The 22723-nt window shown below is 49.1% G+C and overlaps 8 protein-coding genes across 8 annotated transcripts; 6 read left to right on the top strand and 2 right to left on the bottom strand.

The window, feature by feature from the left end:
* Positions 1–394: 394 nt before the first annotated feature.
* On the top strand, positions 395–1200 carry BKA67DRAFT_528076 (uncharacterized protein; the record flags this gene model as incomplete). Its single annotated transcript, XM_046098923.1, has 2 exons — positions 395–505; positions 604–1200. 2 exons carry the CDS (start codon positions 395–397, stop codon positions 1198–1200), a joined length of 708 nt encoding a protein of 235 aa, XP_045951264.1.
* A 1356-nt stretch (positions 1201–2556) lies between these two features.
* BKA67DRAFT_542292 (uncharacterized protein) lies at positions 2557–3934 on the top strand (the record flags this gene model as incomplete). Its single annotated transcript, XM_046101087.1, has 2 exons — positions 2557–2812; positions 2901–3934. The coding sequence occupies 2 exons, from the start codon at positions 2557–2559 to the stop codon at positions 3932–3934; spliced, it is 1290 nt and encodes a 429-aa protein (XP_045951263.1).
* Positions 3935–4916: 982 nt separating this feature from the next.
* On the bottom strand, positions 4917–6644 carry BKA67DRAFT_696990 (CAP domain-containing protein; the record flags this gene model as incomplete). The annotated part of the gene is made up of 5 exons (XM_046109364.1): positions 4917–5140; positions 5201–5316; positions 5388–6001; positions 6058–6210; positions 6267–6644. The coding sequence occupies 5 exons, from the start codon at positions 6642–6644 to the stop codon at positions 5016–5018; spliced, it is 1386 nt and encodes a 461-aa protein (XP_045951262.1). The 3' UTR covers positions 4917–5015.
* Positions 6645–7587: 943 nt separating this feature from the next.
* On the top strand, positions 7588–9164 carry BKA67DRAFT_671013 (uncharacterized protein; the record flags this gene model as incomplete). Its single annotated transcript, XM_046108685.1, has 3 exons — positions 7588–8084; positions 8136–8217; positions 8271–9164. 3 exons carry the CDS (start codon positions 7588–7590, stop codon positions 9024–9026), a joined length of 1335 nt encoding a protein of 444 aa, XP_045951261.1. The 3' UTR covers positions 9027–9164.
* A 1195-nt stretch (positions 9165–10359) lies between these two features.
* Positions 10360–10899, top strand: BKA67DRAFT_496204 (uncharacterized protein; the record flags this gene model as incomplete). Its single annotated transcript, XM_046097030.1, has 1 exon — positions 10360–10899. A coding segment is annotated over one exon (540 nt), but the record flags the coding sequence as incomplete, so codon positions are not given.
* A 2982-nt stretch (positions 10900–13881) lies between these two features.
* On the bottom strand, positions 13882–16313 carry BKA67DRAFT_596121 (Six-hairpin glycosidase-like protein; the record flags this gene model as incomplete). The annotated part of the gene is made up of 2 exons (XM_046105259.1): positions 13882–15927; positions 16095–16313. 2 exons carry the CDS (start codon positions 16311–16313, stop codon positions 13882–13884), a joined length of 2265 nt encoding a protein of 754 aa, XP_045951259.1.
* A 2490-nt stretch (positions 16314–18803) lies between these two features.
* On the top strand, positions 18804–19694 carry BKA67DRAFT_542286 (RTA1 like protein-domain-containing protein; the record flags this gene model as incomplete). Its single annotated transcript, XM_046101086.1, has 2 exons — positions 18804–18978; positions 19030–19694. 2 exons carry the CDS (start codon positions 18804–18806, stop codon positions 19692–19694), a joined length of 840 nt encoding a protein of 279 aa, XP_045951258.1.
* A 1223-nt stretch (positions 19695–20917) lies between these two features.
* Positions 20918–21931, top strand: BKA67DRAFT_665146 (cytochrome P450; the record flags this gene model as incomplete). The annotated part of the gene is made up of 4 exons (XM_046108510.1): positions 20918–20966; positions 21014–21071; positions 21163–21395; positions 21678–21931. 4 exons carry the CDS (start codon positions 20918–20920, stop codon positions 21929–21931), a joined length of 594 nt encoding a protein of 197 aa, XP_045951257.1.
* Positions 21932–22723: the final 792 nt, after the last annotated feature.

The following is a 22723-nucleotide window of genomic DNA, read 5'->3' as shown; positions in this document are numbered from 1 at the left end:
GGGGTCATTGTCAAGAGTCACGAGACGCATTGCCAATTGAGAGCTCGTTCTTGTGTCTACCGCCTGTGCCGTGAGCTCTACACTCAAATACTGAGGTTAGGTTAGTCTGGTATAGTCTGGTCTAGACTACATATTGTACATGGCAGAATGGTACTGTTCTCTCTCGTCGAGGAAAGTCGCTGGGTTTAGGTTGATCGATCTGGAGAAAGCGCTAGGTTAGATTCCAGTGAGGTCATTGGAGTGGATATAGTGGTCACAGCGCCTGGGGTAAACCGAAAAAGTGCCCCGCTATGGAATTGTCTCGTCATGTTCTCTACCGAGCACCTCGCGGCTGCATTTGATATCCAACAACCAACCACTCGCTGGCTCAAGCAAGCAAACATACGCATCAGCCATGTCGCAAATTCCATTGAACTACGAAGCCTCGGCCGGCGACAGCCACAACAAGCAGGTCGTCAACAGCTTACCACCCGAAGTCGTACAATGTCTGGAGAATGCCCGATTTGTGAGCCAAGCAGCCTGTCTCTTCTCTTCTCTTCTTGCGCCCGCCTCGCGTCTCGCATGTCGCGTGCCCCCTCACTGACCCGGCCATTCCGCCAACAGCTTCATCTGGCAACATGTACCAATAACGAGCCCCATGTCTCCTTGATGAACTATACATACCTGCCGTCATCGCCGTACTCGTCCGCCCCCGTCATCGTCATGACAACGAACCCTTCCTCCAAGAAGACGACCAACGTCGTCGAGAACCCCAACGTCTCGCTCTTGGTCCACGACTGGGTATCACACAGACCCCCCACCCATGGTCGCAGGCCTTCTGGCGGTTCGCCTGCTCCCGAACACAGATCTAGTCTAGCATCGCTTCTGCTCAACTTGAACACGAGCGCCATGTCCAGCATCAGCGCCACCATCAATGGCACAGCATCATTGGTACCTCAGGCGTCCGAAGAAGAGCGGTTCTACAGGGAACAGCACTTGGAAAACAACACCTTTGACTCGGAAGGTGACGCCCCTTCGTTTCATCAACAGCCTCAAGGCGGCCAGGAAGATGGCGGCAGGAATTGCTTCGTCGCCGGAGAGGAGGTGAGGGTCATTCTGGTCAAGATCAAGGACATACGGACCAGCGACTGGAAGGGCGGCGTCCAGGACTGGGTCATGGAGTCCCACGAGAATGCTAATACCGTCAATGGCACAAGGTAGGACGACCTTGCTCGGCAATCACGACCAACGGACGAGGCCGCCGTTGTGCATTACGCGTGGTCCGTCGTGTCGTGCTCCCAATCTGCATGACAACGCAGAGTCTTCAGCAAATCCATGCAAAATGTCTCATCATCCTTTGTATGCAAGGCCCCACGAAACTACCCGATGTGTATACTTAACCCTGGCAATGTTTTTCGACAGTGTTATGTCTCAGTCTATTAGTGTTCAGACGGATTCCACACGAGTAAACCTCACAACCAAGTTGAGTTACTCAATGAATAACTAGAACGCTATCCCACATCTTCAAATGTGCAGTTCCAATGCGACTACGAGCGATCGAAAGTGTAGCATGGCATCTGCTCGCCTTGTATGCTATAAGATTGGGCAAAGACAAATCTACTGCTCGTACAGAAACAGAATGTCAAAAGAGATCCACACTTCAAGGCTAGATAAATTGTGTGGTGCATCATCACTATTATTCAGCATCAACCTGTTCTGCTTATATCGCACAGTAAACGAGGAATTCCTGCGGGTTTTGCAATTGCTGTCTTGATTGCGCGGCGCTGACTGATTTAGACTCGCGCATGCTGCTAATCATTCCCAACGATCAGTATGTTCTAACAGAATGGCGTCGCCTGACGTTACTAGCTTTAATACGCAGCTATTGTCCAGATATGGAACCCTGGGTCAAATAGTAACCTAAGCTAGCCGACTAGGTAGGTATAGTAGAAAGAAGCGCTAGAGCAACCACGTAATGCATGACCAAAATGAGATAGGACAGCAGTCCCACCTTTTAGAGTTTGTGTTCAAGATAACCTCAAGTACGATATAGCACACGACTTACACTTGATCGCAAACGACTTTACAGATCCCAGGACACTAGTCAAACCACCTCAGCGCTGAACCAACAGCCTGGCAATTGTCGTTCAAGATGTCAAGCTTGAAGGTAGACTAGCATTCATTGGATTCGGCAGCAGTGCCCCTGGCAAGCATACCGTTCGATTTTCGCGGGTTTGCGGGGCAAGTTCTCGTCATTGTGTGGTTCGGCCAATAGACAAACAGTCGTTTAGCTTCCATTGTTACTCTATACTCAATGTGTGGCATACCCCCGGTGTTCGATTTTACAGGTTTGGGAAAAACCAACGTCATGAGAAGTATGGAAGACTCCACACGTCATCGAGACCTCATTTGATCAAGGGCAGAGAAGAATCGCAGCAACCCCCGTTTCTCGATGTTATCCCGTGAATAATTCACTGTCATGTTTGAATGCGTGTGACGTGATAAGTCTGTAAATGAGTTTATTCAGGCAGCTGACCCTTATCAAGTATTAAGCAGACTATCGAGAATGCAATAGCTATGAACGACGCCAATATCTATGTCAGCAATGGCACGTGCTATTCCGCCGCCGGAAAGGAATTGAATGGAGAATTCCTCCCCTGCGGCAACGATGCATTCGGACACCAGACGTGTTGCGGGAAAGGTGATAACTGTCTAGCCGATAACGCCTGTTTCGGCGTCCACGGCTCCGGATATGGTAGTTATCTGACATACATGGCTGGCTGCAGCGACCCCGAATACAAAGATGCAAGCTGTCCGGACAAGAAGGGCATCGGTAAGCGAAAGGAAAGGACGCGACAGGGAGAGATAGTAGTGTCGAAAAATAAAATTCCAGTTCCAGCTGACCACTCCCCTTCTCATAGACGACGGGCCATGGATCGCACTGACGCTCTGCGACGACAGCGGCGGTGAATGGGCCGCCTGCTCGCAGGAAGGAAACCCGACAACCCTCCAGCCGGGTTCCTTCTGCAGCTGCACCGACGCGGCATCGGCCACGGTGGCCTTCAAGGATTCCACCAGCCTCGAGAACGTCGCTTCGCTGCCCCAAAGCACGGGGGCCAGCATCCAATTCTTCCCCGGCCACATCCCCACAGCCCCCTCGTCGAGTACCAGTGCCGGGGGCACCACCAGGGCGTCCGGCACGGGCGCCGCATCCTCGGCCATGACCACGGGCCACCCCGTCTCTACCACCGAGATCACCCAGTCCACACAGACAGCCACGAGCACGGATCCGAGCGGGTCCGTCGTGACTGCGACCCGGACCATAATACTCACCTCCGCCATAGACCCAACAAGCACCGGTAGTGCGGGTTCGGACGGCGGCACAAGCAGTGCCGGGACCAAGATAGGCATCGGCGTCGGCGTAGGTGTGGGGGTCGTGCTCCTGCTGGCCGCCCTGGCAGGGTTCATCGTGAACCGTCGCCGCAGTCGTCGGAATGCAGCAGTGGCGTCTGAGATTGAAAAGGGTGGGAGCGGCGTCAATGGCGGTGCCTCAAGACTGACGAAACCGGCATCTGCGGACCCGAGGATGTCGGAGGCCGATGGGCAGGCCGTTTCGGAGGCTGATGGCACGGCCGTCTCGAGGGCTAATAGGCTCGGCATGTCGGAAGCCGGCGGGATGGCGGTGGCGCGGCCGTTCAGCAGTGAGCTAGAGGGCAGTCCCGTGACGCCGACCTCGGCGCAGAGCAGCGCGGGAGGCTTTGCGGGGCCGGGAGGTGTGAGGCGGAGTGGAGAGTTGAGCCCAGTTGCCGAGCTACCGGGAAGCAATAGCTGGGGGATGAACCGTCAAGCAACTGCTCAGGAGTCAGAAACGCCGGCGGCGATCAAGGGTGCGGGCTATGCGCCAAGGCCGGGACGTTCGAGATGGGGCGAGGCATGGAGAAAACGGTCATCATGAACAAGGGAAGATGGGTACGGTGTGCGCACTGACGGCGCATATATATAGTAATGGATGATATACGACGATAATATATACTCAATTCCCAGCATGGAAGAGTTTGGATATGCTTTTGGGCTAATCAATGGTGATATGGGTCTTTTAGGTTGACTTTTTACGTCGAACACATGAACGTGCGAAGAGTGTAGGGTAGGGCTCACGAGTAATTCACCGCAAGAGTCTTTATCATTGCGAGTTACGAAGATGGTCGATAAATGACGGTTATGTTCAATCTACACCATGAAACCACCGGCCATACAATATGTGAGGTGTGGAGCGCCGGGTAGGGTTGACAGTGTCAGTATATCAACAATATAAAAACGCAGTTTCGGTGTTGAACCGGAAGATACTATTCTTAGTACGATATATAGACAGCTGACGGATACAGTAGGGCGCAGCCAAAGTGCGAGCTCGCCAAGCTTTCGGAACAGTCCCCGAGGCTGCATGGCGGTGCTTACGTCGCTCACATCAGCCGACCGAAGTTGACTCGTAAACCCTGTTTGTTGCACACTCAAGAGTCTTTAAATCAGAGAAGAAAAGAAAAGAAGAAAAGAAAACGAAAAAAGTGCCACTTGAAAGTCCACACTTCAACCATCGAAGCCGGCTACCCGAATAGTAATGCGAGAAGCCCCTACGAACACCTGCAATGGCAACATATCTCCTACATACTGGGTATCAAGAGCGTAAAGGCTGGTCACATAGCCAATAGACTCATGGCGACATATTTGAATCGATGCTGCCTTCACTCACCAAGGCAGACACTCATGGTCTGATACTAGAGAGCTGCCGTGTGTTATATGTATTTATCCGACGTATCGTGGGATGGATCATCATGCGAACATGCGCACTACTGCATACGAGTTCCAGACTACTGTCGGGTTATATGGTTCAAAAGCACAACCTCGAACGAGAAGGCATAAAAATAAACGGTTGTTATCCTAGAGCCAATCCAGTTGCTCCAACTCTAACTAATGACCGACTGCATTTTACCGACAAGAAGACAATGCCGAGCTCGTGGAAGCTAGGCCCGCATGACCATAAACTAGTATGGCTTTTGTCCAGTCCAGTTTCCAGTGGGCGAGTATCGTCCAACGATGTACACGCCACCCTTAGCGTCCTTGGCTGAGCCCATACCGACCTTGGTGGTGGACTTCCACATGCATTGAGCTAGAAGGTGAGACACCGTCGTCAGTATGAAAAAGTAGAAATGGAATACGAAAGACTCACTGTAGTGACCATAGGAGCCGAAGTTGCCCTGGCCAATTGGTTCGCCGTGGTAGTTCTTCTCCTCATTCAGCCACATGTTGGCGGACATGATGAGAGGTGTTCCGGAAGCAGAAGCCCTATAGACCATTCGTGTCAGATCATGTCATGAATTCTAATGTAATCCTGTGTGAGATGTTGCATAACTTACCACGCGAGGTTCTCGCCCTGGTTAGGGCGCTGGTCGCCGGAGGAGTGCTCCATCTTGCCAATCTTAGCGAGATGCTGCGCGTACGCAGTGGCGTTGTTGGCTAGCTGAGCATCCCACGCCAGGGGCTGGAGGCCCTTACCCTTGCGTTTGTTGTTGTGGGCATCCAAAGCCTTCTGCTGGTCCTGGCTGAGAGCCGCGGCGGCGCTCACGCCGAACTCCTGCGCTTCCTCTTCTGCAGAGGCCTCGGCGGCCTGGAAGTCGCCCTCGTGTGATAGGGGCTCCCCGGTCTTCCCGGTCTCCTCGCCGAGCGAAGCGGCTTCGATGGCATGCTGTTGGGGCTCGGCTTCCAATGCGGTGAAGGCAGAGACGTTGGCCTGGCCGGGGAACTTCAAGGGTTGCTGGTGGACGTACATCTTGCCCAGCTCAGTGAGGTTACCGTTGCCATCCATGAGCTGGGCGGCGGGGCTGACGAAGCCATCTGCGACCTTGCGCTGGAAGTCAAAAATACCATACTCGGCGATCCAGTCCTGCTTGTCCATCCAGTTGACGAGCTGGACAGTGAAGCCTAGGACGGATTGATAGTTGCGGTCAATGGACGCAATTTCGGTGACCATCTTCAATGGCGTTAGTGACCAGCTGGCTATATTGTGAGATGTGGAACTCTACTCACCACCTTGGGTTTGGGCCACTTGTTGTGCATGTCAGTGATGTACTTGATTGCGTCATTGCCGTTGGTCGAGTAGTAGTGCAGGCACAGGAAGTCGGGCGCGTCCTTTGCCACAAGTGACATGAACTTCTCGATCCACTTACGGCCATTATCGTCCTGGTATAGTGGTTAGTATGGATTATTAAGAATAAGAACATGAACCAGGGACATACGGAGGCAACTGCCGGGGAGCCGAGTTTCTTGCCCTTGTTCTTCCTCAAAGGTAGCATCTGGTTGTACCAGATATCTCTTGCCTGTTCAGGGCTTATGCCAGCACGCTCAGGCTCGTTCAGGAACAGGATAATGGGATACTTGGTGTTCTGGATGATAGCCCAGTCATTGCCCTTGGTGTTCTCGAGAACGCGCACCATAGGACGGAATGGTACTCGGTCCTTGAGCTCCGGGGGAACCCACGCATTCCAGTTTACGACGGAAGCGACTGGGCTGTTGTTGTCGAAGGGGATTTGGTTAATCTTGTCAGGGATACCAGGATTGCCAGCACCACCTGTGTTGGTCCAGTCCCAAAGAATTTGTCGCTTCTTGATAACCATTTTGGAAGTTGAAGGGAAAATATGGGCTTGAAGATATTGAATTTAACAATGTTTTATTTTTCTAGATGTAAGTCGATTGGATATTGGTGATTCTAGCACGACGGAGATAGACTTGGAGAGATACTTATAGTATGGAAGAAAACCAACGACAACATCATGGCAGCACTAACGAGGCTGATGAACCAAAGTCTTGGTGTTAGGCGAATACGCTGCTGGCGCTGGCACGACCACCTTGTCAGCCTGCTGATGATGCCATCATTCCTCATTTGGTGGATATTTCGTATAGGGGCATAAGCTTACAGTGTCAATACCAGGGGTTGTTATCCCCAAATGCCCACCGGCTTCCTCTTGGGGCCAGATGATCACGGTATTTCCCACGTAATATTGAACATGTGAGCTTCGTCTAGAATCTCAGGGGATTGTTCATCTTTGTTACCAAACTGCTGCCTTGTAGAGGCCTCGCAAAGTGTCGTCAGCCGCTTGGCTTGCCTCTTCCCCCTTGTTCAGCCTCGCTGACTCTGTCTGGAGCGCTCTCTGGTTGGACATTTCGGACACCCATGTTCAGCGCCAGCCAGTAATCCTTCGAGGCTTAGACCCATAATTAGGATTATCTGACCAACTAAATCAATTTCTGACCATCTAACCAAAGTTTGGACATCACCAGAAAGGGATGTTGATGACAGATTGACGCTGGAAATGGGAGTTTCACAATACATATGATCATGTGAGGGGCTGAGTCTACCCAAATAGGCATTGAAAGCTGTTTTGTAGGCTCTCTTAAACAAAATCGGTCGGAACTCCGACTGTCCCTTTCGTTGCAGAGACCATTACTTGCCAGGATGTATTTTGATTTTCTTTGATCATCGTGTATAAATGCCCTCTTTCCCTCTTTGCTTAAGCAATTCACCAATACTATCAAATAAACATCAAAACTTCAGTTACAATGGCTATTCATTACCTTCGAATCAAAAACAGGTCTAACCACGCGCAGACCTTCCAATGTCATGGATACAATGGCAATAAGGACATAACGATCCAGGCCAATGGGGAAGCCAATATAGCAGCCGCTGATGGCACTTCTGGCGCCATCATTGCCGTCCATGAAGGACAGATTGGCGAGCAATGCGAGATCACCAAGTCCGGGTGGCAGGGAAATGACACTATTGACATCAGCAACATTTGCGGTGCTGGTGGCAACTTGACCTGCCAACAGGTTGGCGACGCCCCGGGAAAGTTCAAGGGCCATGAGACTTTCATGCAGGCATGTAACAACGCCTACCACAAGCTTTCCCAGGACAAGAAGAACCAGCTCAAAGGGCACGTCTTTCTCGATGCGAAGGGTAATGTTAAACGCATCGCCGCTCCGAAGGACTTCCAACCCCTGGAGCAATTCGTCAGAACGTTTGCCAACGGTCGAACCTACATCGGTGTTGGTTCATGGTACGTCTCACCATGTCTCTTGAATACGCGATCATGACTAAAGTATCACAGGGCAGGAAACGCAGGTAATCCCGAAGACAACAAGCAGAGCTCGGCTGGTAAGGGCAGCAAAGATATTCTCATTATCTACAGCGTAATTCGTCCCCAAAAATATTACATCCGTAGATCATACTGACGGAATAACAGGATGGTAACGCTGCTCCTGACGCTAATAAGCCATTTACTGGCCAGTCATTTGGCATCAACTCATTCTCGGTTTCTTCAACTGAAGGGCCGTCTGAGGTCAGCGCTGAGTCAGCCGAAGAACCAAAGGCCGTTGATGTGGAGGAGTCAGCTGACACTTTCGGTGTGGAATCCGTCAATGCGGCGACTGCACTTGGCCCCGGCATCCAACTCACCAACAAGTCTTCCAAGAAGAACACTTACTACTTCTTTGATAACTACTGGAACGGTAACGGTACGGCCGGCGCCAACTTCGATCACCCGCTGAAGCACGTCGAAGTTGGTCCTAACCAGACCGTTTTCGTGCCGTTGGACGTCAAGTTCAAGGGTCGAGTTCAGCGCGGCGATCAGCAGCCAGCCACTTGGGGCGAGTTCCAGGTCAAGGCTTCCAACGATGGAAAGGCTCACGGCGATATCTCTCTCCAGCAAGGATGCGACGGTGCCGCCACCGTCGCCTCGACGGACGGCACCAACGTGTCTAATGGATTCACACAGGATATTGTCAAGGGTGCACCAGCCGCCGCGTTTGACAAGAAGCCCAACGGCGAGAGAGTCCTGGCGAGCACCGAGGGCAACTGGAAGGGCCCTGGCAACCAGGCCGCTACCGACTGGGAGCACAAGCAATTGGGCAGCGCCAAGGCCTACATCAAGGGAGGAACTGGAGTGCCCGACATTGCCAGCAAAAACAACTGTCTCCACTTCACCTTCTATGTAGTGTAACGAGAATATTCTCTTTTGACAAGTAGGATGGAGGAACAGGGCAAATTGTTGATGCGTTATCTCTTTGGACTTCCATTCATTTCCCCGCACGGGTTTTTATATCTACTAAATATTATTTTGAGCTTTGTCAGACAGGTCTGTAATTATTGCTTCAAATGAATGTTCATTCTAGTTTGTATCAGAAAACCTTGGTAGAAATGCAGTATCTCATGCAATCTATACATAGCTTTACATCATGACTTATGAAAAATTACGTCAGATTCCATTGCTGTCTAGAGTTAATGCATGACCGCTACTCTGTCTTGGCTGTCATATAATTGTACAATGATATACCGTGCCTACTTACCGACATCAGTGTGTGGTACCCCTGTTTTTGCTAAATGGCAGTTTTATCCAACGAGCTTGGGCACAAAATAAATGCAACAGTAGTAACCGGCTTCAGTGGTCGGCTTTTCGTTTCTCTGTGAGCTAGGCGTGGAACTGACTGCTAGGCAGCTGAAAGTATGTTTCAAAGGCGATACTTGCCATTATATTTTAGTACTATTATTGCTTGAAAGACATATAATAGAATTATTTCTGGTCAATTTCAAATTGTTTGGGTTGTGGAGGGGGTTATTTTTAGGTCTCCTTTCAACGCCGCATATATTTACTTGAAAAGTCAAGAAAAAGATTTCTAAACACTACGATACTAAGACAAATCGAACTTACTCACCCTTTGTGACTTTGACAGCTTGATGGCAATGAGACTATTATGACTCGAATAAGTCACGGGGGACTATGTTTGATAGTACTGCGGGTTGCCAAAGGAGAAGTTTGTCCGCAATTCAAGCACCCCGAATCAAGTAATCTGCCTACAGCACAATCAAAGCAATACCGAAAATGGTTGCTACTAACACAGCGGTTACTATACATCTGTTCCTGCACCGTGCCATGACCCTGTAATGTGGAGCTCAATAAAGGCGCGGTCCGGCGTGTGGGGTCAGGGTACCACTCGGCTATACAAAAGTCGTGGACAGTCTTTCCTTTCAAACATTGAACTCCGCGTACCACTCAATATAGCCAGCCACAAATTAGCCGCCGCTATTTCAAGCAATCGTTGATCGCTGACCATGTGTGAGAGTGCCGAGCACAAATGCCGGTCTTTAGGTCTTGATAATGTACAATCGCTAGCATAGACGTACCAAATAGGACAGAACAAGACTACTTCTCAGGATATAATAATAATCAACTCAAACACACATTGCCCAGAACAGATCCGTCACAAAGCCAGCAAAAAGCATCAACAGCAAAGATGCAATTGATTCTTGCCACTCTCATCGCCGCAATTGGCGCAGCAGCCGCCGACCACACGATGGGCTTCATCGGCTGCTCAATGGCTGAGAACATTGGCCAGGGATACGTCGCTGGCGGCGGAAAGCGTATGTGGCCCAACTATGGCACCAGCGGACAGGTGGTTCAATCATGGACCGACGTCAACTCGGCTTCATGGAAGCTGTACGACCAACAAGTGGCCAAATACGGCAAGCCCAACGCCGTGTGGGTACAAATTTGTATATTCGCGCAACAGGGCGCCACGGCCGACGAGATCAAGAAGATGATCGCCAATGCACGCACGCATTCCCAGCCTGACGCCGCGATCTACCTCACTGGTCAGCCGCTCTACGATGCCGGTTATGACTGTTTCTTGGCTGGTACCGGCGGTGCTGCCAAGACTGACGCTCTTGCCAAGTCTGTCGCTGCGGATACCTCACTCGTAAACGTCACATACCCGGGCTCCTTCCTCCTTCATCCCAGTGAGGTCCAAGATGGTTGCCACGCCAATGCTGATGGACAAAAGTCGCTGGGCCAGCAGGCCATCGCGTTCTGGGGTTAAATTTTGAACATAGAGATCCCATGAATGCGAAGTCGTACATCAACCATCTGAAAATAAGTTGGCTTGGATTGGTGGCGGTGAAAGTAGTGCACATACTAGAAATTATGGACATATCTCCAGTTGGGCAGTATCGTGCTTGCGTTACAGCAATGATTTGGGATCAAAATGACGTAAATGTTCTCCTAGTGAGATTAAAAGATGCCGGCTGCTTACAGGGAATATTAGCTTGTAATAACTGAATAACATTACATAAGTTGCAATGTTTATTCCAAGTTTCTGTTCAAAATTTATACTGTAATATATATACGATAATGAGGCATTTAGATCGCACCCGAACCGGAGTGATTACGAGGCATGGCGATACACGTACTAAGGTATGCTCCAAAGATTGTACTTGTTTCAGTTTCTGCTACTAGTAACTAAGATAGCTTAATGTAGACCCTGAGCACAATTGGCGCCCCCTTTGTGGGTCGTAGTTGGTCATTGGTAAACTCTAACAAATCCCGAGACCAGATCAGTCCACACCCTCTGAGCCTCAAATTTGCCCATGCCATACGGAGTCCTTACGCGGTGTGTAAAGCAGGTTTTAACCCCTCCCGAGGATATCGGTCCGACGTGACTGAACTCGAGCCTGGTCAAATGCGGTCCTGTGGTCAGCCTAACCTAGTCAACGTGGGAATCAAACGGGGCGATGGCACGGTCGAGAAATCCCATCCATAATGCCGTCTAGGGTGTAAGACATGCAAGTCACGTAAAATCAAATAAAAGACTCTCGCCCATATTCCACCTTCCCAATCATCTCTGCTTTCTGAAGCTTTCAACGGCCATAGGGCTAATCGATATGCTGCAATTGTGAAGAATCACGGCCCGAGTATGGCAATTGTATAATACACAATGTGGATTGCGAGTTCAACCGACTGAAGGATATTCTATCTCCTGGTGCAAACCAAAAATTGGATATCCAGAGCCTGGAGCTTTTACATAGCTTTACAACAAGGACGTTTACCACTTTTTTTGACAGCATAGATCTTCGTGACTTCTATCGACTCACTGCGGTACTAATTGAAATAGGATGCCACTACATCATGAAGATGCTGCTGGCATTGTCGGCGTTGCATCTTGCTTGTCACCAACCCGATATGTGGGATCTCTATTAGTTGCTGGCCATGGCGCATTATCAGATTACGTTAAGGGATGCTAGTGAGTAGCCGAACTTTGCATTCAACGGACTTTTTTTTTTCTCTAAAAAAAAAAAAAGAAGGGTTCAACAAACTCGGCTGATGGAAGCATGTAGTGGCCTTGGTGGATGACGCAGATCCTTATACATCCCCTTCACCCTAGCATACCCATGAAAGAAGGATGGAGCTATACTGATCGCCTAGAGCGTATTTCCTGATAGAATATTTCTGCTTCAGGACACACGCATTTATTCGTATAGCACATGTCTAGACCCATGGGCGGTTGGCCCCTCAATTTAATCACGGCGCCGACCGTTAAATGGTACGGCAGTCGAAGTCCGAGCCCATGTCGCCCGTTTACCAGCACTTGTATAGCATGAGTTCCTTAGTCGCGCTGCGTGAAGGCCGACTTGAAGTTGTGTGAGATCTATAACAGAGCTAAAAGTCGTTTTCTGTCTTCGAGGGTGTGGGGCGCGAGCAATACGACTTGATCGATGCGTTTGTATGCATCTTTGAAGTCGCTGAGGACCAGCTCCCGTTGCTTATAGTGCCAATTCAAGTAGCCGTGGCGATATCGACTCACTGATCTCTATTACTAAAGTGATGAGAAGAGTAGTGGTTCCTACGGGGTTGGGCCGACCATTTGATCGCCAAATCATAAAGTTTATTTGATGAGGAACACCGTATTTGATTATCATGGCCATTACAAAAGATGGGGTGGAAAGTGCAAGGATACTAGAAGACGGAACCTTTTTTCAACTCCTGAAACTTAAATGCGCAACTTGATTATAATCATTGAAGTTGAATTTAGATTATTATAAAATCTTTCTATCAAAATGTTAATCTATTGATTTCTATTCAATACACCTTCATCCAGTAAGTGTTGAAGTGGCGACTGCTGGTGTCTCCTACACGCTTGTAGATATATCGGTCACATACCTGATATCTTGATAACACCGAATGATTTTTCTTCAGTTGGATCCAACAACAGTAGGCATATCGGAGATTATAAGGTGAAATCACATAATTCGATTGCGGAGAGTGGGCTTACATCAGAGTGGAATCTACCACGTGGTCGTTCTTCATAACAAAAATTAGTATTGTGACGAACTGTATTGTGCATCTGGACGATTTGTACGGCGAGAGGATGCCAAACTGCACTAGTGGTACCATACAGGGCCAGGCTCCTATGACCGCGAAATATCGTTCTTCGTAGCGGTGCTTGCTTGGTTGATAGTTACCTGTAGTGCGCAGGCTTCATCAATAGTCTTGCTCTGCACAAACCATTGATTAGCTCTATATGCCAAAGAGAAAAGACTTTCATCGCACCACCTGGAAGCCGCGCGATGGATAGAGGGTTCTTATTACAAAATTCTATACTAGAAAGGATTCAATCAGAATGCGAGAAAATGCAGTGGTCCGTTATGTTTAATTGTGATACACACTCCATTCGGTAGAAGCCAGTCCAGCATAATGCGTGTGCTCATGTAGTATGTTCTGACGATAACGGTGGTAGCAAAGAATTAGGAACATGACAATAGTTAACATAGCCGTTATTTGCCGATTAGTGGAGCGAAAAGCGTGATTATTTGTAGATGTTACTATGATGTATCTAGCAAATAACGTTTGTTCTATATACAAAAGAAAAAGAAAGAACATTCGCATACTTTATCCTTGAGCAAGTAAATAAGATGATTCTTATCAATACATACGGAGCATATTGAACTTGGAAGATGATGTGAAAGCGTTGTTGTTTCTGATAACTCTGCGCCACGGATATCGCTAACAATTTCTATCCGATCGCTTATGATACTTTATGTGTCTGTTCTAAAGCGAACGTCGTTCCTCCGACAACCTCGAAGGTAGTTACATTGGCAGTCTCACCGTTGACTGTGAAAAAAGAATCATCCACTGATGTGCGCAGTGGTGTCGGCAGGTTTATTATCCCATTAATCCCGACTGGTGCATCAACAACCATGGTCAGGAGGCCATCGCAGCTAAAATTCCACTCCACGTTGATCTGCCCATTAATGAGAGGGATACGTCCCTTGGCGGATTTGAGCCCAATAGTAATGGGAGAAATACTGAACTCAGACCAGCCGGGGCGCGTGGGCATGGCGCCGAGCACATACTTTGTAAGCTCTGCCGTTGGCCCCGCTGACCAACCATGGCACAGGCTGGTAGACAGCCCCAGAGCTGGCCTTCCCTCCTCTGTCAGTGTTTCCCAGAAGGTGCCAGTGTAGTTGGCGTTGTCTGTATCTGCCATGGAACCCCACAGATCGTGCAGAAGCCCTACGGCGACGTCCCCGTTGCTCGACGCCAGTGCAGCGCGGAGGTGGTATGCTGAAGCGTAAGGGCTGATGTACGGCTGAAACCCCGAAGCGATAAGGCCGCTCGAGAACGCCATAGGTCCGGCAGGTCTTCCTAGCTCAGTCGAGAGTGTAGATAGAATGATCTTAGACGAATGTGATGGGTCTTTGTTAACGCCAGCTAGGATAGCGATTGCGTTGGAATCTTGTCCGAAACCGTTGGTAAATTCCTCAGATAGATAATAAGCCTGCAGGTCATCGCTCCATAGTTGACTGTCGATTGCATGGCGAAGGGAGTCGAGCCGCTTTTGATATACGGATATTTCTATGCCGGCATCTTCCAGGAGTATCATAGATTCTTGTAGAGAATACGCATATAAGACGTTAAACTTGGTCGAGATACCGGATTGGGCAGGATCATAGTAGTTCCAATCGCCAGCGAAGGAAGATTGCGAAACATTGAACAGCCCGTTATCAAGGGTTTGGGAATCGGCCCAGTCTAGCATTTTTTGCAGCTTGGGCGCCCACTTTTGCGCAAAGGCAGTATCACCCGTATGCATGTAAATCGAGGTTACCGCGGTCACGAAGTTGAACGAGTAACCAATTAATCCGGTGACGTTAACATCGAGATCCTGGCTCAACGGTTCCTGCTGGATCTTGGCAGTGGGAATGAAAAACCCAGACGTGGTCTGGTATGATCCAAGGAGGTTGAGTGCTCCGAGAATGAAGTCCACGCCATGCGTGCTGACTAAAGAACTGCCGCCGGCGACGTCAAGATCTCCGGTGTAGGCGATGCGGTCTCGTCGCGAGCCGTCCACGATGATATTTGCCGGGTTCGTACCCATGAAAAAATCTGACAGGAATGTTGTATCCGTCAAGGCATGGGAGTAGACTTCTTGCCCTGCAGAAGTGGCCGATAGATCCTTGAAGACCGCCCGGTGGCCCATGGATGCCCCTAGCCCAAAAGAGCCGTAGAACCTAGATGTCTGCGACATCTGAACTATCTGAATACCATCGATTGAAACACTGATATCGGTGATTGCCACTGTAGCGAACACGGTGCTCCAGGAGCCAAGGGCGATGGTCAGGTTCTCTGGCAAATCGAAAGACTGCAGTAGTGTATCCTGAGCTGTTGATCCCGCGTGCGCTGTGATCTTTCGACTGACGACATTACACGAGAAGTAGACACCCGAGTTGAGTGTATCCGACAGTACGGTAAACCCGAACCCTCCAACCGCAGGTTTCACGCTGAACTGGACATCGTAGGTCAGCAGCTGGGCGGCTGCGGCGAACCCAAGAATTTGTGGCGCCAGACTGTCAACGAGCGCGCCCTCGGATGTGACTTGCCAGAAGTCGGGTACTGACTTAGCCGGGATCTCAGTCATCTGAATCGTCCGTGCCCCCGTGTTCCAGATATGGTTGATGCCTTGATCAGAACTCACAAACGAACCTGGCAATTCAGTCAATGCAGTTGTGTAGATGGTTGGCCAAACGCCAATATTACTCAACGATAGCGTGCCGGCAGAAGAGATATTTAGCTTCTGGTACCTAAATGCGCCCTGGATAAGGTGGTTGACTATCGGACCGGGCCCACTGATGTTGTACCGGTTTACACGGTAAGTGTCCATGGCTGCTGCTAGTGGGAGCGGCCCATCGCTCTAGATTTGCATCAGCACCAGCAGCCCGAGCGACTAGAGGTTTCATTTACCATGTATAAATTCAGAGCAGCGCCTGCTTCAGCATACGTGATCTCCAAGACTGAGGTGTCGCCGTCGGTGTTCAAGACCTCGAAAGCCGGGATCCCCTCTACGTTGTGGCCATAATCCAGAATCACGATGGCCGGAGAGGCAGCCGTAGCGACTAATGTAGTGGTTTCGTTTGTACTCGTGATAAAGTCTGGGCTGCTGGTGGACTCGCGCGCTGCCATATGGTGGTGCCTCGTGATAGTTCGGCCCTGCGAAAAGCCCAAGAGGGCCGAAGCCAGTAATACAGATTTGAAGGAAGTCATGGCGAAACGCAAAATCAATGGACCGCGTTGGTATACGACAAGTGAACGAAGAAGGCTGCAACCTGGCCTCGGTATTTAAAAAGTGATAAGGACGAGCACCGCCTTTTGGCATACCGCCATGACTACTACATCATGTAAATCGACGATTCATGTCAAGGCCACGGCCTGTTAGCCGTTTTAACTCATCAAATTCAAGGATTGGCCTCAATCTCTTGAGACGGAGAACTTATTGAAAGACAAGGCGATGCAATTGCGAAATGGTCCACAAGATGGTATTTTCTCCTATATCCACTCTCGCATCTTTGTAGCAAAAATCAAGTCCCGAGTAGACTTAAGGTTAGTGGAAGCTATAACCATGGCCAGGAGCTTGCAGGGGACGCTACTCGGTCAATATGGAGCTGTTTGTGGGGTCGGCATTGCTAGCATGTGCCACTTCAAGCGCTATCTACTACTAAATGGAGTACTCAATACGAGCTTTACGACTCGAGCCGAAAGAATCCGAGAATTGGCGACTTGCCTCAGCCCTTCTGCCACTGCTGTTTTGAGTTTTCTGCGCCCATATTGACGTTGTTTTTTTGGAAGGACGGAGCAACACCAAGAGATATAGGCTCAGCCAAAGAGCTTTATATCACTGTCGCTGCCGTGGTGTCACATGGGATTCTTGCTGCAATGTCGTCGGAGTATGTACATGAACAACACCGCAGCCGTCGGAGTTAACGCTGAGCCTCTCCTATAAATTTCCTACCCATCACGGTATATAGCAACTTTTGCGCATCGGGTTTAGTGTCACTTATTTTCTTTGTTTTTGGAATCATACCTCGCCGGCTCAGAACGTAAGTAAAACTTTTAGCTTGTACTAGATATTGATCATCCACTGTGAATTGCTCGTGCCTGGAGAAACATTTACTCCTCTATGCCGGACCGCAAGTTACAGCTCCATCTTTGTCATCTCCCTCGAATTTATTGAGGTATCATTAAAGTTCCAACCCTAACGGACCTCAACTGAGCCCTTCAGTACCTTGAGAAAGCCAATGTTGCGCAGCTAGTTGCTAGTTAGATGGTGCCCCTTGCAGCTGACTGTGGCCCGAGAAAGCTTACTATATACGAGCTGCTATAAGGAGAGAGTTTAGCGGCGGGAATTTCGAGTGGCATTGAGTCACAGCTCCAGATATCATAACCGGAATCCTGATTGATAACGAACTGGTGAGAAGACCAATTGTAAAACAGCCGCTACTACTTGAAGCCCTAACCTAGCACCTCTTGGTATCTGCTTCGGAAGGTTTACGAGCAACAATCAAAATCGTCTTCCGACTCACAGCTACCTTTTTGATCATCGTTCCCGGACTCGTACTCGCTCGGGTTCGCGAACGTTTCTAAACACCCTCACTGCGTTTTCGATTGCTCGCACCCAAGGAAAGCAGTAGCCGGTGACCGTGAAGGTCAGACTATGGAACCCAGGTGCTTTGTCGCTAGACATTTTGACCGCAACTACGATACCATGAGTGGGAACTAGACAGATGATTTATGTCTGGTGCTCGATACTATTATTTCCACTTCGTCTGAGTTGGGGGTTGATGCTAGGTTTTTTCTTTTTATTTAGTCCTTTGTAGTTTTGTTTATACACGTTTGACACGCGAGTATTGTAGGAACAATCCATAAGCCATACGTAGTATAGGCCAATTTGCTGAAAGGCAATCCCGCCAATCTTGAGGCCTTGGTGTAAGCCACGCGGGACCCAACCAACTTGTTTGCCATCTCTTCTGGCTGTCTCGGCATAGCCTACTACCGATCCTAGCCCCTGATTTCTACAATTGTTATGGATTTCATACTCAGGTTCTGCTACTGTAGTAAGACTCAGGTTGTTACAAAATATGCTTTCCTTGCGCCCCGACGCCAGGGTCCTGAAAGTGCACCCCTGCTTGAAAACCATGCGCCCGCGGAAGAAAGCGGTAATTTATTAAGTCCTGTCACAGTGGAAGGTGAGCGGCGCAACTAGGTGCAAAGTGGGCTGTGTCCTTGTCTGCATTTGGCGAGGGGTCCCTTAGTATAACCGTATGCGCCGCAGATAACGGAAAGCGCCCACGTTTCTTTAGTGCGGCGGTATTAAGCCCGAGTTGCTGAATGATTACATCCTCGTCAGGAAGATAGCTCGCGTTCACTCAGGGTTAGAGAGCAACCATTTTCGCTTTTGGCCCGAACACGAAGTCAGAAATCCAATATATCAAATGCAGACTTTCTAGGTCGTCCCATAATTTGGATTTAAATATCGACTACAATGACTTTTCCGAAGCTAAAACTCAGCAGCTCCTTTGCTATTTTGTGTCTTTAATTAATCATTTGATCACTTGCGTTCGACCTTCGTTGTGTCCCATCTTTCAAGCCAATCGCTCCTTCAAGTCTATCCATATCATGTCGACTACTGGTGATGGCGGCGATGCATTCTTCGCTCTTTACAGATACACGCCTTCTCTCGAAGGTGCTGCACTTTCGGGTGCGCTCTTCTCGATATTATCGCTGGCCCATATCGTTAAACTCTGGCAGACTAGGTCCTTTTACTTTATTCCCTTTGCCATTGGGGGCATCTGTATGTTTCAAGGCTGATATGCGTGCGGTGTTTCATACTAATGCTGGATAGTCGAGGCTGTGGGATATTTCGGCCGAATTTGGTCACACTTCGACAAGAATGCCATCGGCGGATATGTTATGCAGTCTCTGCTGATTCTTGTGGCCCCGGCTCTTTTCGCCGCCTCGGTATACATGATCCTAGGCTGCACAATCCGCGCCGTTCAAGCTGAGCATCATTCCATCATCCGTATCCAGTGGCTTACCAAGCTGTTTGTTATTGGAGACATCGTGTCCTTTATCCTACAGGGCGGTGGCGGTGGCATCCAGGCCGCGGGGACTTTGGAGCTGTATGAACTCGGCGAGAAGACTATCCTTGTCGGTCTGTTTGTGCAGATCTGCATGTTTGGCATCTTTATCGTCAGCGCTATTGTCTTTCATCGCCGTACCATTCTACTCCCAACCACGGCATCTAGGGAGGGGTCAGTCAGGTGGAAAAATCACATGTGGGCGCTCTATGGTGTGAGCTGCCTCATCATGGTGCGAAGTGCGTTTCGTGTGGTGGAATATGCACAGGGCAACGGTGGCTACATCGTCCGGCGCGAGTATTTGCTATATCTTTTTGACGCAGCGTTTATGCTGGCGACGATGGGAACCTTCTTGGTGCAATACGTTAATGACCTGAACTCGGTATCGCTTAAGTTCTCAACAATCGAGCTGGAGGACCTAGGGCATTAGTGGTTTAGAGTGTAAAGAACGTCTATGATTCATAGACATGCCAGCATCGAGCTGCACTTTGCTATTTCTCAGGTTCGAGGGAGTCCGCTGTATCGATATACCCCAGCGTTTCTTTTTCCTCTTCGACTTCCTTGTTGTTAGTTAGATCTACAGAATTGCTCAGGGCCACTGATACTATAGCCTGCGGCAACATACCTTTACACAACACCTGTCTACACAATTCTGGAAATGATCTCGTATACTGCTTATTTATTGCCTTCGCTGCTACGGAGAGATTTCCGTGCACCTGTTTCTAGGCACCTTGTGGATTCGATACCTCATGCTAATTGTAAGCCCTTTAGAGTCAACAGAAACCTTTCCAATCAGCTGATTTACAGCTTTTACGGCCACGTCCGATTTAGATACAAACACCACACAGTATATCAATATATCTCTTCGTTTAAGGAGCCTCTCTACTCTACATTTGCAGTAGACTGAGCAAGATTCATCGACAACCGCGGTCTGCAGCATACTCTGATCGAGCGATGCGCGGATGCCGGTATCCTCGGAATTGTCCATATAGATGAGCTTTTTCAGTTGCGACTGCAAGAGCTGGTATCAGTATATCACTATAGACGGGAATATCATGCGTCCGGCGGCTCCGAAATTTCTCCTGACCATGCTTGCGACTGGCGGTGCCAGCACTTGGGTTACCTAGTGATTTACCTTTTTAAGACACGTAAGACACTGCAATGGAAACTTTAGAATACTGATTATGTCTACAGTAATGTCTGGGATCTTCTGGGCGGCGGACACTCTGGAATGATGTTCAATATTTTGAGGGTATGATGTTGTATTTGGAAAATGGCAATATTTGAAAGCGCTCGACCGTGTACTAAATGCCCAGGACGGATCCAACGATGTAAGCATCTTGTGATCGGGATGCGATATTCACACCGGTTAGTAAAGCTCAAGCTGACCATAATTTTACGCTTTAGCAATAGCAAATCTCTTCCACCATGGGCTATGGAGTTGGCCATCGTACATGACACTCCAGTTGTCCGAGGGCGCATCACGCAGAGCATCAACACCTGGACGCCGCTTCTTTGCGAGGAGACCACCCTTGCAATTGCTGAAATAATCATTTATGGAGCTGGGTTGAGCCCGTTGTCCAACTCACAACCATTCCGTTACTGAACCTTTGGGCAGATGAGAGGCTATTCGCATTGTACAAAATTATCTTCATGGCAGTGGGGCGCATGGCCAACAGAATCTACGTTGGCACAGACTTCTGTAAGCAAGACAAGAGAACGATATGACGATATCTGAACTATCTATAGGCCGGAACGAAGAATATCTCACCGATACGGCCGATTATGCCCAAGCTGTGGTCATTGTGTCAGAGCTAATTAGACCATTCCCAGACTAGCTCAAGAAGTACTTCACGTCGCTCTACGGTCTAATATACAAGAAGCTGATTGTTTGCCAGCATCATCATTCGGCTCATGCCAGTCATCCGTCACCGCAAAACGGGCGAGGTCTTCCTCCGCGATTACATCCAGGAAAGAATAGATGGGAAGCTTAGCGAATACGACCAAAAACCAACTGACCTCGTCCAGCGTCTCATTGATACAGCACCTCCAGTTGAGAGGACCGTGCTCCAACTGGCGGAACGGGTCATGGCTCTGAATGTAGCATCTATACACACCTCCGAGATGGTCTGTAAAGACGCAATAAAGTTGCAACCGGAGAGCTGATTTTGACGGACAGACGTTCACGGCCACCTAGTACAGCCTTGCCGCGGAGCATGAGAAGCATGCGGAGGTGTTTGCGGCAGGAAGTACTGACAGCCTAGAAGACGGCCAGCTCACGACGGCTTCTCTCGGGAAGCTCCTAAAAATGGAAAGTTTCCATTGAGAATCTGGCTGCTTCAACGATGCAGGACTGAGTAGGCTGGTCTTGACAATGCGCCCTTGGATTTCTGTGCTGATATGTACTTCTAAGTGGCTATACAACGAAACGCAAGACAGGAATTCAAGTTCACCGACAGCACAGTCATTCCGGCTGGTGCCAAAATCGGCGCTGTAACCCTCACTCTGCAGCGGGATCCAGAAATCTACGAGAATCCGGATGTGTTTGACGATTTTCGCTTCTACCACGCCGAGACCTCAGAAACTAAGCCGATTACGATGGTCAACATAGGCGTCAACTTTCACGTCTTTAGCCTGGACACTATCCCTGGTGATTCTCATGGCTAGAATAGTAAATACGGTGCTGAATTTTGAAGCCCCGGTCGTTTTCTAGCCGTACACGAGATGAAGACTTTATTTGCTACATTCCTATCGAGGTATAACTGGCGTCTGGCGTCTGACACAAAGCCGGAGCCATTCTTCATCGCGACCATATGTACACCACATACAAAGCTCAAGGTCCTATTTAGATTGAGGGAGCAATAATGGAATGTCTATCGCATGATAGTCAGACACAGTTCTTTCCCCAGTGAGTCTACATTAACTCCACGGCAGAGGGGTCTTTCGGATGATAACCGAACACAAGCAAGTACGACACTCGAAGTTTGAGAAAACTAGTCGCAGTTAGCACTAAGGTTACTAGTAGCTCATCACCCTGAACCAAATTTTAAATCGTCTTTGTGAGCCTGGTCCCTACCCCTCCCAGCGGTCATGGAACCGCTCGGTGTCCCTGAGTTTCAATAATTGAATGAAAAGCTTAACGTCATTCAAATCTTCAAGTCTAAAGAGCATATAATATTGTTACCATTCTAATGAGAACGATAACGGCGAACAACGGCTGGATATAATGAGAATAATCACAGGTGAAATTCAACGCCGCGCCTATCAGCACCAACATCGGCTATACGGTGAATCCGAGAGATACGAGAATTGGCGAGCTTGGCATCGACACGCTAGGACTAGACTAAGGTTACTTTTGAGTTTACGCATTACGTCCGTGTCTGCTGCATAGCGCAAAGATTCGCCGACCGTCGGTATTCAAGCGCTTCACTGTTAATCATGAAAACATTTACATCAATA

The sequence above is a fragment of the Truncatella angustata genome (assembly GCF_020726525.1).
Source record: "Truncatella angustata strain MPI-SDFR-AT-0073 chromosome Unknown BKA67scaffold_13, whole genome shotgun sequence".
In the NCBI taxonomy this organism is placed as follows: Eukaryota; Fungi; Ascomycota; class Sordariomycetes; order Amphisphaeriales; family Sporocadaceae; genus Truncatella; species Truncatella angustata.
This window is presented reverse-complemented; position numbering and strand designations above follow the sequence as displayed.